This window comes from Oncorhynchus keta, unplaced genomic scaffold (assembly GCF_023373465.1).
Source record: "Oncorhynchus keta strain PuntledgeMale-10-30-2019 unplaced genomic scaffold, Oket_V2 Un_contig_5395_pilon_pilon, whole genome shotgun sequence".
In the NCBI taxonomy this organism is placed as follows: Eukaryota; Metazoa; Chordata; class Actinopteri; order Salmoniformes; family Salmonidae; genus Oncorhynchus; species Oncorhynchus keta.
In genome coordinates this window covers 125,001-140,775 of record NW_026288263.1, presented here as the reverse complement: position 1 = coordinate 140,775, position 15,775 = coordinate 125,001, and the positions used below count along the sequence as shown (strand labels likewise).

At 43.3% G+C, this 15,775-nt stretch overlaps 1 protein-coding gene across 2 annotated transcripts in view; it reads left to right on the top strand.

Moving 5' to 3' along the window:
* Positions 1-15,775, top strand: part of rnf216 (ring finger protein 216) — a 67,150-nt gene that overhangs the window by 34,096 nt on the left and 17,279 nt on the right. For both annotated transcript variants that reach the window (XM_052510131.1, XM_052510132.1), the window contains exons 10-13: positions 4,309-4,359; positions 5,059-5,196; positions 5,573-5,721; positions 8,304-8,382. In XM_052510131.1, coding sequence (XP_052366091.1) covers positions 4,309-4,359; positions 5,059-5,196; positions 5,573-5,721; positions 8,304-8,382 — 417 coding nt within the window. The remainder of the gene's footprint in view (positions 1-4,308; positions 4,360-5,058; positions 5,197-5,572; positions 5,722-8,303; positions 8,383-15,775) is intronic.

Here is a 15,775-nt window from a genome sequence, read left to right as displayed (position 1 = left end):
GTTATATATCTGATGAGGGGTCTGTTATATAACTGATGAGGGTTCTGTTGTTATATATCTGATGAGGGGTCTGTTATATAACTGATGAGGGGTCTGTTATATATCTGATGAGGGGTCTGTTATATATCTGATGAGGGGTCTGTTATATATCTGATGAGGGGTCTGTTATATATCTGATGAGGGGTCTGTTATATATCTGATGAGGGGTCTGTTATATAACTAATGAGGGGTCTGTTATAACTAATGAGGGGTCTGTTATATATCTGATGAGGGGTCTGTTATATATCTGATGAGGGGTCTGTTATATATCTGATGAGGGGTCTGTTATATATCTGATGAGGGGTCTGTTATATATCTGATGAGGGGTCTGTTATATATCTGATGAGGGGTCTGTTATATATCTGATGAGGGGTCTGTTATATAACTGATGAGGGGTCTGTTATATATCTGATGAGGGGTCTGTTATATAACTGATGAGGGGTCTGTTATATATCTGATGAGGGTCTGTTATATAACTGATGAGGGGTCTGTTATATAACTGATGAGGGGTCTGTTATATATCTGATGAGGGGTCTGTTATATATCTGATGAGGGGTCTGTTATATATCTGATGAGGGGTCTGTTATATAACTGATGAGGGGTCTGTTATATATCTGATGAGGGGTCTGTTATATATCTGATGAGGGTCTGTTATATATCTGATGAGGGGTCTGTTATATATCTGATGAGGGGTCTGTTATATATCTGATGAGGGGTCTGTTATATATCTGATGAGGGGTCTGTTATATATCTGATGAGGGGTCTGTTATATATCTGATGAGGGGTCTGTTATATAACTGATGAGGGGTCTGTTATATATCTGATGAGGGGTCTGTTATATATCTGATGAGGGGTCTGTTATATATCTGATGAGGGGTCTGTTATATATCTGATGAGGGGTCTGTTATATAACTGATGAGGGGTATGTTATATAACTGATGAGGGGTCTGTTATATAACTGATGAGGGGTCTGTTATATAACTGATGAGGGGTCTGTTATATATCTGATGATGGGTCTGTTATATATCTGATGAGGGGTCTGTTATATATCTGATGAGGGGTCAGGGTCTGTTATATATCTGATGAGGGGTCTGTTATATATCTGATGAGGGGTCTGTTATATATCTGATGAGGGTCTGTTATATATCTGATGAGGGGTCTGTTATATATCTGATGAGGGGTCTGTTGTATATCTGATGAGGGGTCTGTTATATAACTGATGAGGGGTCTGTTATATATCTCAGAGGGTCTGTTATATATCTGATGAGGGGTATGTTATATAACTGATGAGGGGTCTGTTATATAACTGATGAGGGGTCTGTTATATATCTGATGAGGGGTCTGTTATATATCTGATGAGGGGTCTGTTATATATCTGATGAGGGGTCTGTTATATATCTGATGAGGGGTCTGTTATATATCTGATGAGGGGTCTGTTATATATCTGATGAGGGGTCTGTTATATATCTGATGAGGGGTCTGTTATATATCTGATGAGGGGTCTGTTATATAACTGATGAGGGGTCTGTTATATATCTGATGAGGGGTCTGTTATATATCTGATGAGGGTCTGTTATATATCTGATGAGGGGTCTGTTATCATATCTGATATCTGATGAGGGGTCTGTTATATATCTGATGAGGGGTCTGTTATATATCTGATGAGGGGTCTGTTATATATCTGATGAGGGGTCTGTTATATATCTGATGAGGGTCTGTTATATATCTGATGAGGGGTCTGTTATATAACTGATGAGGGGTCTATATATCTGATGAGGGGTCTGTTATATAACTGATGAGGGGTCTGTTATATAACTGATGAGGGGTCTGTTATATATCTGATGAGGGGTCTGTTATATATCTGATGAGGGGTCTGTTATATAACTGATGAGGGTCTGTTTTATATCTCAGGGGTCTGTTATATATCTGATGAGGGGTCTGTTTTATATCTGATGAGGGGTCTGTTATATATCTCAGGGGTCTGTTATATATCTGATGAGGGGTCTGTTTTATATCTGATGAGGGGTCTGTTTTATATCTGTTAGGGGGTCTGTTATATAACTGATGAGGGGTCTGTTATATATCTGATGAGGGGTCTGTTATATATCTGATGAGGGGTCTGTTATATAACTGATGAGGGGTCTGTTATATATCTGATGAGGGGTCTGTTATATAACTGATGAGGGGTCTGTTATATATCTGATGAGGGGTCTGTTATATATCTGATGAGGGGTCTGTTTTATATCTGAGGGGTCTGTTTTATATCTCAGATGGGGTCTGTTATATATCTGATGAGGGGTCTGTTATATAACTGATGAGGGGTCTGTTATATATCTGATGAGGGGTCTGTTATATAACTGATGAGGGGTCTGTTATATAACTGATGAGGGGTCTGTTATATATCTGATGAGGGGTCTGTTATATAACTGATGAGGGGTCTGTTATATAACTGATGAGGGGTCTGTTATATATCTGATGAGGGGTCTGTTATATATCTGATGAGGGGTCTGTTATATATCTGATGAGGGGTCTGTTATATATCTGATGAGGGGTCTGTTATATAACTGATGAGGGGTCTGTTATATATCTGATGAGGGGTCTGTTATATAACTGATGAGGGGTCTGTTATATATCTGATGAGGGGTCTGTTATATAACTGATGAGGGTCTGTTATATATCTGATGAGGGGTCTGTTATATATCTGATGAGGGGTCTGTTATATATCTGATGAGGGTCTGTTATATATCTGATGAGGGGTCTGTTATATATCTGATGAGGGGTCTGTTATATATCTGATGAGGGGTCAGGGTCTGTTATATATCTGATGAGGGGTCTGTTATATATCTGATGAGGGGTCTGTTATATATCTGATGAGGGTCTGTTATATATCTGATGAGGGGTCTGTTATATATCTGATGAGGGTCTGTTATATATCTGATGAGGGGTCTGTTATATATCTGATGAGGGGTCTGTTATATATCTGATGAGGGGTCTGTTATATATCTGATGAGGGGTCAGGGTCTGTTATATATCTGATGAGGGGTCTGTTATATATATATCTGATGAGGGGTCTGTTATATAACTAATGGGGGTCTGTTATATAACTGATGAGGGGGGGGTCTGTTGTATATCTGATGAGGGGTCTGTTATATAACTGATGAGGGGTCTGTTATATATCTGATGAGGGGTCTGTTATATAACTGATGAGGGGTCTGTTATATATCTGATGAGGGTCTGTTATATATCTGATGAGGGTCTGTTATATATCTGATGAGGGGTCTGTTATATATCTGATGAGGGGTCAGGGTCTGTTATATAACTGATGAGGGGTTTGTTATATATCTGATGAGGGGTTTGTTATATATCTGATGAGGGGTCTGTTATATATCTGATGAGGGGTTTTATATATCTGTTATATATCTGATGAGGGTCTGTTATATATCTGATGAGGGGTCTGTTATATATCTGATGAGGGGTCTGTTATATATCTGATGAGGGGTCTGTTATATATCTGATGAGGGGTCTGTTATATATCTGATGAGGGGTCTGTTATATATCTGATGAGGGGTCTGTTATATATCTGATGAGGGTCTGTTATATATCTGATGAGGGGTCTGTTATATATCTGATGAGGGGTCTGTTATATATCTGAGGAGGGGTCTGTTATATATCTGATGAGGGTCTGTTATATATCTGATGAGGGTCTGTTATATATCTGATGAGGGGTCTGTTATATATCTGATGAGGGGTCAGGGTCTGTTATATATATGATGAGGGGTTTGTTATATATCTGATGAGGGGTTTGTTATATATCTGATGAGGGGTCTGTTATATATCTGATGAGGGGTTTGTTATATATCTGATGAGGGTCTGTTATATATCTGATGAGGGTCTGTTATATATCTGATGAGGGTCTGTTATATATCTGATGAGGGGTCTGTTATATATCTGATGAGGGTCTGTTATATATCTGATGAGGGTCTGTTATATAACTGATGAGGGGTCTGTTATATAACTAATGGGGGTCTGTTATATAACTGATGAGGGGTCTGTTATATATCTGATGAGGGGTCTGTTATATAACTGATGAGGGGTCTGTTATATATCTGATGAGGGCTCTGTTATATATCTGATGAGGGTCTGTTATATATCTGATGAGGGTCTGTTATATATCTGATGAGGGGTCTGTTATATATCTGATGAGGGGTCTGTTATATAACTGATGATGGGTCTGTTATTTAACTGATGATCATGATGTTCTCTGTGCAGCATGAAGACTTCCTGCTGGCTCTGCAGGTTAATGAGGAGGAGTATGAGAAGGTACATCTACCCAAACACCACTTCCTCTCTCTGTCTCTCTCACTTCCTCTCTCTCTACCTCTCACTTCCTCTCTCTCTACCTCTCACTTCCTCTCTCTGTCTCTCTCACTTCCCCTCTCTCTGTCTCTCTCACTTCCCCTCTCTCTGTCTCTCTCACTTCCTCTCTCTCTGTCTCTCTCACTTCCTCTCTCTCCACCTCTCACTTCCTCTCTCTCTACCTCTCACTTCCTCTTTCTCTACCTCTCACTTCCTCTCTCTCTCACTTCCTCTTTCTCTACCTCTCACTTCCTCTTTCTCTACCTCTCACTTCCTCTTTCTCTCTCTCTCACTTCCTCTTTCTCTACCTCTCACTTCCTCTTTCTCTACCTCTCACTTCCTCTCTCTCTGTCTCTCTCACTTCCTCTCTCTCTACCTCTCACTTCCTCTCTCTCTACCTCTCACTTCCTCTCTCTACCTCTCACTTCCTCTCTCTCTACCTCTCACTTCCTCTCTCTCTACCTCTCACTTCCTCTCTCTCTACCTCTCACTTCCTCTCTCTCTACCTCTCACTTCCTCTCTCTCTACCTCTCACTTCCTCTCTCTCTACCTCTCACTACCTGGGTGTTGGGTTGTGTAGTGAACATCTCTCTCTCTCTCTCTCTCTCTCTCTCTCTCTCTCTCTCTCTCTCTCTCTCTCTCTCTCTCTCTCTCTCTCTGTAGGACGGACAGCTGATAGAGTGTGGGTGTTGCTGTGGGGACTTCGCCTTCGAGAAGATGACCCAGTGTTCTGATGGACATCTCTTCTGTAAAGAATGTCTGGTTAAATATGCCGAGGAGGCCGTGTTCGGGTCGGGACAGGTATGTGGGGGTGGGTACGCTGTGTGGTTTAGGTGTTAACAGGGTGTCTCTGTGTTCCAGTCCTCTCTCAGCTGGGTGGTTTAGGTGTTAACAGGGTGTCTCTGTGTTCCAGTCCTCTCTCAGCTGGGTGGTTTAGGTGTTAACAGGGTGTCTCTGTGTTCCAGTCCTCTCTCAGCTGTGTGGTTTAGGTGTTAACAGGGTGTCTCTGTGTTCCAGTCCTCTCTCAGCTGTGTGGTTTAGGTGTTAACAGGGTGTCTCTGTGTTCCAGTCCTCTCTCAGCTGTATGGAAGCAGGCTGTTAACAGGGTGTCTCTGTGTTCCAGTCCTCTCTCAGCTGTATGGAAGCAGGCTGTTAACAGGGTGTCTCTGTGTTCCAGTCCTCTCTCAGCTGTATGGAAGCAGGCTGTCCCTGTTCCTTCCCGGTGTGCGAGTTGGAAAAGGTTTTGTCGGACACGGTGTTGTGTAAATACTACGAGAGACAAGCTGAAGAGGCTGTGGCCGCCACCTGCGCCGACGAACTAGTACGGTACGACGATACAAATACTAGACGTGAACCTTCTTGTCTAAAGGTCGGCCATGTTGTTCAGGGAGTTGCTGCTTCAACGAACTAGGTCGGCCATGTTGTTCAGGGAGTTGCTGCTTCATGCGCCGACGAACTAGTACGGTACGACGATACAAATACTAGACGTGAACCTTCTTGTCTAAAGGTCGGCCATGTTGTTCAGGGAGTTGGGTAACCGTGGTGATACAAATACTAGAATGGACATACATGAACCTTCTTGTGATGTCGATAGACGGGACTATAAACCAGCCTTTAGACAATAGAATGTTCTAGAGACATGTCGATAGACGGACTATAAACCAGCCTTTAAACAAGATGTTTAGACAATAGAATGTTCTAGAGACATGTCGATAGACGATAGATGTTTAGACAATAGAATGTTCTAGAGACATATAAACTATAAACAGCCTTTAAACAAGATGTCAGACAATAGAATGTTCTAGAGACATGCAGAAATAGACGGACTATAAACCAGCCTTTAAACAAGATGGATGTTTAGACAATAGAATGTTCTAGAGACATGTTCTAGAGTGGACTATAAACCAGCCTTTAAACAAGATGTCACTTTAGACAATAGAATGTTCTAGAGACATGTCAGAAATAGACGGACTATAAACCAGCCTTTAAACAAGATGTTTAGACAATAGAATGTTCTAGAGTCGACATATAAACCAGATAAACAAGATGTTTAGACAATAGAATGTTCTAGAGACTGCATAAACCAGCCTTTAAACAAGATGTTTAGACAATAGAATGTTCTAGAGACATGTCGATAGACGGACTATAAACCAGCCTTTAAACAAGATGTTTAGACAATAGAATGTTCTAGAGACATGTCGATAGACGGACTATAAACCAGCCTTTAAACAAGATGTCAGACAATAGAATGTTCTAGAGACATGTCGATAGACGGACTATAAACCAGCCTTTAAACAAGATGGATGTTTAGACAATAGAATGTTCTAGAGACATGTCGATAGACGGACTATAAACCAGCCTTTAAACAAGATGTTTAGACAATAGAATGTTCTAGAGACATGTCGATAGACGGACTATAAACCAGCCTTTAAACAAGATGTTTAGACAATAGAATGTTCTAGAGACATGTCGATAGACGGACTATAAACCAGCCTTTAAACAAGATGTTTAGACAATAGAATGTTCTAGAGACATGTCGATAGACGGACTATAAACCAGCCTTTAAACAAGATGTCAGACAATAGAATGTTCTGTCATGTCTGTATAAACCAGCCTTTAAACAAGATGTCTAGAATGTTCTGACCTGCATCGGACTGTAAACCAGCTTTAAACAAGATGTCTAGACAATAGAATGTTCTAGAGACATGTCTAGATGGACTATAAACCAGCCTCAAGATGTCAGACAATAGAATGTTCTAGACCTGCATCGGTCGGACTATAAACCAGCCTTTAAACAAGATGTTTAGACTGTCTAGAGACATGGTTTCCTATAAACCAGTTTAAACAAGATGTTTAGACAATAGAATGTTCTAGAGACATGTCGATAGACGGACTATAAACCAGCCTTTAAACAAGATGTTTAGACAATAGAATGTTCTGACCTGCATCGGACTATAAACCAGCCTTTAAACAAGATGTTTAGACAATGAATCTGTGTCTGATGGTATAAACCAGCCTTTAAACAAGATGTTTGACAATAGAATGTTCTGAGACATGTCGATAGACGGGACTATAAACCAGCCTTTAAACTGTCTGTCTGTCTGATGTTTAGACAATAGAATCCAGAATGTTCTGACCTATAAACAGCCTTTAAACAAGATGTCAATAGAATTTCCTGTCTGTCTGTCTGATGGTTTCTAGAACATGTTCTGACCTAAACCAGCCTTTAGACAAGATGTCAGACAATAGAATTTCTGTCTGTCTGTCTGTCTCCAGAATGTTCTGACCTGCATCGGTCTGTCTCTGTCTGTCTCTGTTCTCTGTCTGATGGTTGTCTAGAATGTTCTGACCTGCATCGGTCGTTTCCTGTCTGTCTGTCTGATGGTTTCCAGAATGTTCTGACCTGCATCGGTCGTTTCCTGTCTGTCTGTCTGATGGTTTCCAGAATGTTCTGACCTGCATCGGTCGTTTCCTGTCTGTCTGTCTGATGGTTTCCAGAATGTTCTGACCTGCATCGGTCGTTTCCTGTCTGTCTGTCTGATGGTTTCCAGAATGTTCTGACCTGCATCGGTCGTTTCCTGTCTGTCTGTCTGATGGTTTCCAGAATGTTCTGACCTGCATCGGTCGTTTCCTGTCTGTCTGTCTGATGGTTTCCAGAATGTTCTGACCTGCATCGGTCGTTTCCTGTCTTTTGTCTCCAGAATGTTCTGACCTGCATCGGTCGTTTCCTGTCTGTCTGTCTGATGGTTTCCAGAATGTTCTGACCTGCATCGGTCGTTTCCTGTCTGTCTGTCTGATGGTTTCCAGAATGTTCTGACCTGCATCGGTCGTTTCCTGTCTGTCTGTCTGTCTGATGGTTTCCAGAATGTTCTGACCTGCATCGGTCGTTTCCTGTCTTTTGTCTCCAGTTGTCCGTCCTGTAACTTCCCAGCGTTGTTGGATGAAGGTGTGTCGCTGTTCAGCTGTCCCAACCCTCGCTGTCGGAAGGTGAGTTGACACGCGTGTCGAATACTGTCCCTCAGTCGAGGTATAGATCACTTAACAACACTATCAACAAGGCAGGTCCTACAGGCCCTAGTTTCTACCTTCTTAACAACACTATCAACAAGGCAGGTCCTAGTTTCTACCTTCTTAACAACACTATCAACAAGGCAGGTCCTAGTTTCTACCTTCTTAACAACACTATCAACAAGGCAGGCCTACAGGCCTAGTTTCTACCTTCTTAACAGCACTATCAACAAGGCAGGTCCTACAGGCCCTAGTTTCTACCTTCTTAACAGCACTATCAACAAGGCAGGTCCTACAGGCCCTAGTTTCTACCTTCTTAACAGCACTATCAACAAGGCAGGTCCTACAGGCCCTAGTTTCTACCTTCTTAACAACACTATCAACAAGGCAGGTCCTACAGGCCCTAGTTTCTACCTTCTTAACAACACTATCAACAAGGCAGGTCCTACAGGCCCTAGTTTCTACCTTCTTAACAACACTATCAACAAGGCAGGTCCTACAGGCCCTAGTTTCTACCTTCTTAACAGCACTATCAACAAGGCAGGCCCTACAGGCCCTAGTTTCTACCTTCTTAACAACACTATTGACAAGGCAGGTCCTACAGGCCCTAGTTTCTACCTTCTTAACAACACTATCAACAAGGCAGGTCCTACAGGCCCTAGTTTCTACCTTCTTAACAACACTATCAACAAGGTAGGTCCTACAGGCCCTAGTTTCTACCTTCTTAACAACACTATCAACAAGGCAGGTCCTACAGGCCCTAGTTTCTACCTTCTTAACAACACTATCAACAAGGCAGGTCCTACAGGCCCTAGTTTCTACCTTCTTAACAACACTATCAACAAGGCAGGTCCTACAGGCCCTAGTTTCTACCTTCTTAACAACACTATCAACAAGGCAGGTCCTACAGGCCCTAGTTTCTACCTTCTTAACAACACTATCAACAAGGCAGGTCCTACAGGCCCTAGTTTCTACCTTCTTAACAACACTATCAACAAGGCAGGTCCTACAGGCCCTAGTTTCTACCTTCTTAACAACACTATCAACAAGGCAGATCCTACAGGCCCTAGTTTCTACTTTCTTAACAACACTATCAACAAGGCAGGTCCTACAGGCCCTAGTTTCTACCTTCTTAACAACACTATCAACAAGGCAGGTCCTACAGGCCCTAGTTTCTACCTTCTTAACAACACTATCAACAAGGCAGGTCCTACAGGCCCTAGTTTCTACCTTCTTAACAACACTATCAACAAGGCAGGTCCTACAGGCCCTAGTTTCTACCTTCTTAACAGCACTATCAACAAGGCTGGTCCTACAGGCCCTAGTTTCTACCTTCTTAACAACACTATCAACAAGGCAGGTCCTACAGGCCCTAGTTTCTACCTTCTTAACAACACTATCAACAAGGCAGGTCCTACAGGCTCTAGTTTCTACCTTCTTAACAACACTATCAACAAGGCAGGTCCTACAGGCCCTAGTTTCTACCTATAATTACAGAATATCCCCAGTCTATGTGTATTTCATCACTACAGAATATCCCCAGTCCGTGTGTATTTCATCATTACAGAATATCCCCAGTCCGTGTGTATTTCATCACTACAGAATATCCCCAGTCCATGTGTATTTCATCACTACAGAATATCCCCAGTCCATGTGTATTTCATCACTACAGAATATCCTCAGTCCATGTGTATTTCATCACTACAGAATATCCCCAGTCCATGTGTATTTCATCACTACAGAATATCCTCAGTCCATGTGTATTTCATCACTACAGAATATCCCCAGTCCATGTGTATTTCATCACTACAGAATATCCTCAGTCCATGTGTATTTCATCACTACAGAATATCCCCAGTCCATGTGTATTTCATCACTACAGAATATCCTCAGTCCATGTGTATTTCATCATTACAGAATATCCCCAGTCCATGTGTATTTCATCACTACAGAATATCCTCAGTCCATGTGTATTTCATCACTATAGAATATCCCCAGTCCATGTGTATTTCATCACTACAGAATATCCCCAGTCCATGTGTATTTCATCACTACAGAATATCCCCAGTCCATGTGTATTTCATCACTATAGAATATCCCCAGTCCATGTGTATTTCATCACTACAGAATATCCCCAGTCCATGTGTATTTCATCACTACAGAATATCCCCAGTCCATGTGTATTTCATCACTACAGAATATCCCCAGTCCATGTGTAGTCCATGTGTATTTCATCACTACAGAATATCCCCAGTCCATGTGTATTTCATCACTACAGAATATCCCCAGTCCATGTGTATTTCATCACAACAGAATATCCCCAGTCCATGTGTATTTCATCACTACAGAATATCCCCAGTCCGTGTGTATTTCATCACTACAGAATATCCCCAGTCCATGTGTATTTCATCACTACAGAATATCCCCAGTCCGTGTGTATTTCATCACTACAGAATATCCCCAGTCCATGTGTATTTCATCACTACAGAATATCCCCAGTCCATGTGTATTTCATCACTACAGAATATCCCCAGTCCATGTGTATTTCATCACTACAGAATATCCCCAGTCTGTGTATTTCATCACTACAGAATATCCCCAGTCCATGTGTATTTCATCATTACAGAATATCCCCAGTCCATGTGTATTTCATCACTACAGAATATCCCCAGTCCATGTGTATTTCATCACTACAGAATATCCCCAGTCTATGTGTATTTCATCACTACAGAATATCCCCAGTCCATGTGTATTTCATCACTACAGAATATCCCCAGTCCATGTGTATTTCATCACTACAGAATATCCCCAGTCTATGTGTATTTCATCACTACAGAATATCCCCAGTCCATGTGTATTTCATCATTACAGAATATCCCCAGTCCATGTGTATTTCATCACTACAGAATATCCCCAGTCCATGTGTATTTCATCACTACAGAATATCCCCAGTCTATGTGTATTTCATCACTACAGAATATCCCCAGTCCATGTGTATTTCATCATTACAGAATATCCCCAGTCCATGTGTATTTCATCACTACAGAATATCCCCAGTCCATGTGTATTTCATCACTACAGAATATCCCCAGTCCATGTGTATTTCATCACTACAGAATATCCCCAGTCCATGTGTATTTCATCACTACAGAATATCCCCAGTCCGTGTGTATTTCATCACTACAGAATATCCCCAGTCCGTGTGTATTTCATCATTACAGAATATCCCCAGTCCATGTGTATTTCATCACTACAGGGTGGTATCCCCAGTCCATGTGTATTTCATCACTACAGAATATCCCCAGTCCATGTGTATTTCATCACTACAGAATATCCCCAGTCCGTGTGTATTTCATCACTACAGAATATCCCCAGTCCCCAGTGTGTATTTCATCACTATAGAATATCCCCAGTCCAGGTGTATTTCATCATTACAGAATATCCCCCAGTCCATGTGTATTTCATCACTACAGAATATCCCCAGTCCATGTGTATTTCATCACTACAGAATATCCCCAGTCTATGGCGTATTTCATCACTACAGAATATCCCCAGTCTATGTGGGCGGTTTCATCACTCAGAATATCCCCAGTCTATGTGTATTTCATCACTACAGAATATCCCCAGTCTATGTGTATTTCATCACTACAGAATATCCCCAGTGGAGGGTGTGTATTTCATCACTACAGAATATCCCCAGTCCATGTGTATTTCATCACTACAGAATATCCCCAGTCCATGTGTATTTCATCACTACAGAATATCCCCAGTCCATGTGTATTTCATCACTACAGAATATCCCCAGTCCATGTGTATTTCATCACTAGGGTGGAATATCCCCAGTCCATGTGTAGCCAGGGCGGTTTCATCACTACAGAATATCCCCAGTCCATGTGTATTTCATCACTACAGGGTATCCCCAGTCCATGTGTATTTCATCACTATAGAATATCCCCAGTCCATGTGTATTTCATCACTACAGAATATCCCCAGTCCATGTGTATTTCATCAGGGCTATAGAATATCCCCAGTCCATGTGTAGGGGCGGTTTCATCACTACAGAATATCCCCAGTCCATGTGTATTTCATCATTACAGAATATCCCCAGGGCCGTGTGTATTTCATCACTACAGAAGGGTGGTCCCAGTCCAGGTGTATTTCATCACTACAGAATATCCCCAGTCCGTGTGTATTTCATCACTACAGAATATCCCCAGTCCAGGGTGTATTTCATCACTACAGAATATCCCCAGTCCATGTGTATTTCATCACTACAGAATATCCCCAGTCCATGTGTATTTCATCACTACATAATATCCCCAGTCCATGTGTATTTCATCACTACAGAATATCCCCAGTCCGTGTGTATTTCATCACTACAGAATATCCCAGTCCGTGTGTATTTCATCACTACAGAATATCCCCAGGGTCCGTGTGTATTTCATCACTATAGAATATCCCCAGCCCAGGTGTATTTCATCATTACAGAATATCCCCAGTCCGTGTGTATTTCATCACTACAGAATATCCCCAGTCCATGTGTATTTCATCACTGTACAGAATATCCCCAGGGTGGTGATGTGTATTTCATCCCAGGGCTCTGTACAGAATATCCCCAGTCCGTGTGATTTCCCAGGGTCACTACAGAATATCCCCAGTCCATGTGTATTTCATCACTACAGAATATCCCCAGTCCAGGTGTATTTCATCACTACAGAATATCCCCAGTCCATGTGTATTTCATCACTACAGAATATCCCAGTCCATGGTGTATTTCATCACTACAGAATATCCCCAGTCCATGTGTATTTCATCAGGGCGGTCTGTACAGAATATCCCCAGTCCATGTGTATTTCATCACTACAGAATATCCCCAGTCCATGTGTATTTCATCACTACATAATATCCCCAGTCCATGTGGTATTTCATCACTAGGGCAGAATATCCCCAGTCCATGTGTATTTCATCACTACAGAATATCCCCAGTCCATGTGTATTTCATCAGCTACAGAATATCCCCAGGGTCCATGTGTATTTCATCACTACAGAATATCCCCAGTCCATGTGGTATTTCATCACTACAGAATATCCCCAGTCCATGTGTATTTCATCACTAGGGTGGAATATCCCAGTCCATGTGTATTTCATCACTACAGAATATCCCCAGTCCATGTGTATTTCATCACTACAGAATATCCCCAGTCCATGTGTATTTCATCACTACAGAATATCCCAGGGTATTTCATCACTACATGTATCAGTCCATGTGTATTTCATCACTACAGAATATCCCCAGTCCATGTGTATTTCATCACTACAGAATATCCCCAGGGTGGTCATGTGTATTTCATCACTACAGAATATCCCCAGTCCATGTGTATTTCATCACTACAGAATATCCCCAGTCCGTGTGTATTTCATCACTACAGAATATCCCCAGTCCATGTGTATTTCATCACTACAGAATATCCCCAGTCCCCAGGTGTATTTCATCACTACAGAATATCCCAGTCCATGTGGTATTTCATCACTACAGAATATCCCAGGGCAGTCCATGTGTATTTCATCACTACAGGGTGGTATCCCCAGTCCATGTGTATTTCATCACTACAGAATATCCCCAGTCCATGTGTATTTCATCACTACAGAATATCCCCAGTCCATGTGTATTTCATCACTACAGAATATCCCCAGTCCATGTGTATTTCATCACTACAGAATATCCCCAGTCCATGTGTATTTCATCACTATAGAATATCCCCAGTCCATGTGTATTTCATCACTACAGAATATCCCCAGTCCGTGTGTAGTTCATCACTACAGAATATCCCCAGTCCGTGTGTAGTTCATCACTACAGAATATCCCCAGTCCATGTGTATTTCATCACTACAGAATATCCCCAGTCCATGTGTATTTCATCACTACAGAATATCCCCAGTCCATGTGTATTTCATCACTACAGAATATCCCCAGTCCATGTGTATTTCATCACTACAGAATATCCCCAGTCCATGTGTATTTCATCATTACAGAATATCCCCAGTCCATGTGTATTTCATCACTACAGAATATCCCCAGTCCATGTGTATTTCATCACTACAGAATATCCCCAGTCCATGTGTATTTCATCACTACAGAATATCCCAGGGTTGATGTGTATTTGTGAGGTGGTGATGTATTCGTTAGAGTAATGGTGGTCAATAGCGCCCAGGGTGATTTGTTAGGTGCTCTGAGTTTCGGGGTCTTGTAGGGTCATTAATTAATTGAGCCCAGATTCAGAGCAGCCCAGTTCTTTTAAAAGAGCCCGATAGTTTAAATCTCCTAAAATAATGAATTCAGAGTCATTTAGCTTGTGCAGGACATCAGAAAGAGAGCCCAGGCGGTCTCCCGAAGCCCAGGGCGGTCTGTGTCCCAGGTCAGCCCAGGGTGGTCTGTAGCAGCCCAGGGGGTCTGTGTCAGCCCAGGGGGTCTGTGCAGCCCAGGGGGTCTGGTGATGTCAGCCCAGGGGGTCTGTAGCAGCCCAGGGGGTCTGTAGCAGCCCAGAGGGTGGTCGTGCCCAGGGGGTCTGTAGCAGCCCAGAGGCCCAGGGTGGTGATGTAGCAGCCCAGGGTGGTGAGAGGGTGTAGTCAGCCCAGGGTGGTCTGTAGCAGCCCAGGATGGTCTGTAGCAGCCCAGGGTGGTGATGTGGGAGCCCAGGGCGGTCTGTAGCAGCCCAGGGTGGTCTGCGGCAGCCCAGGGTGGTGATGTGCAGCCCAGGGTGGTCTGTGCAGCCCAGGGGGTCTGTAGCAGCCCAGGGTGGTGATGTGGGAGCCCAGGGCGGTCTGTAGCAGCCCAGGGTGGTCTGTAGCAGCCCAGGGTGGTCTTTAGCAGCCCAGGGTGGTGATGTGGGAGCCCAGGGCGGTCTGTAGCAGCCCAGGGTGGTCTGTAGCAGCCCAGGGTGGTGATGTAGCCCCAGGGTGGTCTGTAGCAGCCCAGGGTGGTCTGTAGCAGCCCAGGGCGGTCTGTAGCAGCCCAGGGTGGTGATGTGGGAGCCCAGGGTGGTCTGTAGCAGCCCAGGGCGGTCTGTAGCAGCCCAGGGTGGTGATGTGGGAGCCCAGGGTGGTCTGTAGCCCAGCCGGTCTGTGGCAGGGTGGTCTGTAGCAGCCCAGGGTGGTGATGTGGGAGACCAGGGTGGTCTGTAGCAGCCCAGGGCGGTCTGTAGCAGCCCAGGGTGGTGATGTGGGAGCCCAGGGTGGTCTGTGGCAGCCCAGGGCGGTCTGTAGCAGCCCAGGGTGGTGATGTGGGAGCCCAGGGCGGTCTGTAGCAGCCCAGGGCGGTCTGTAGCAGCCCAGGGCGGTGATGTGGGAGCCCAGGGCGGTCTGTAGCAGCCCA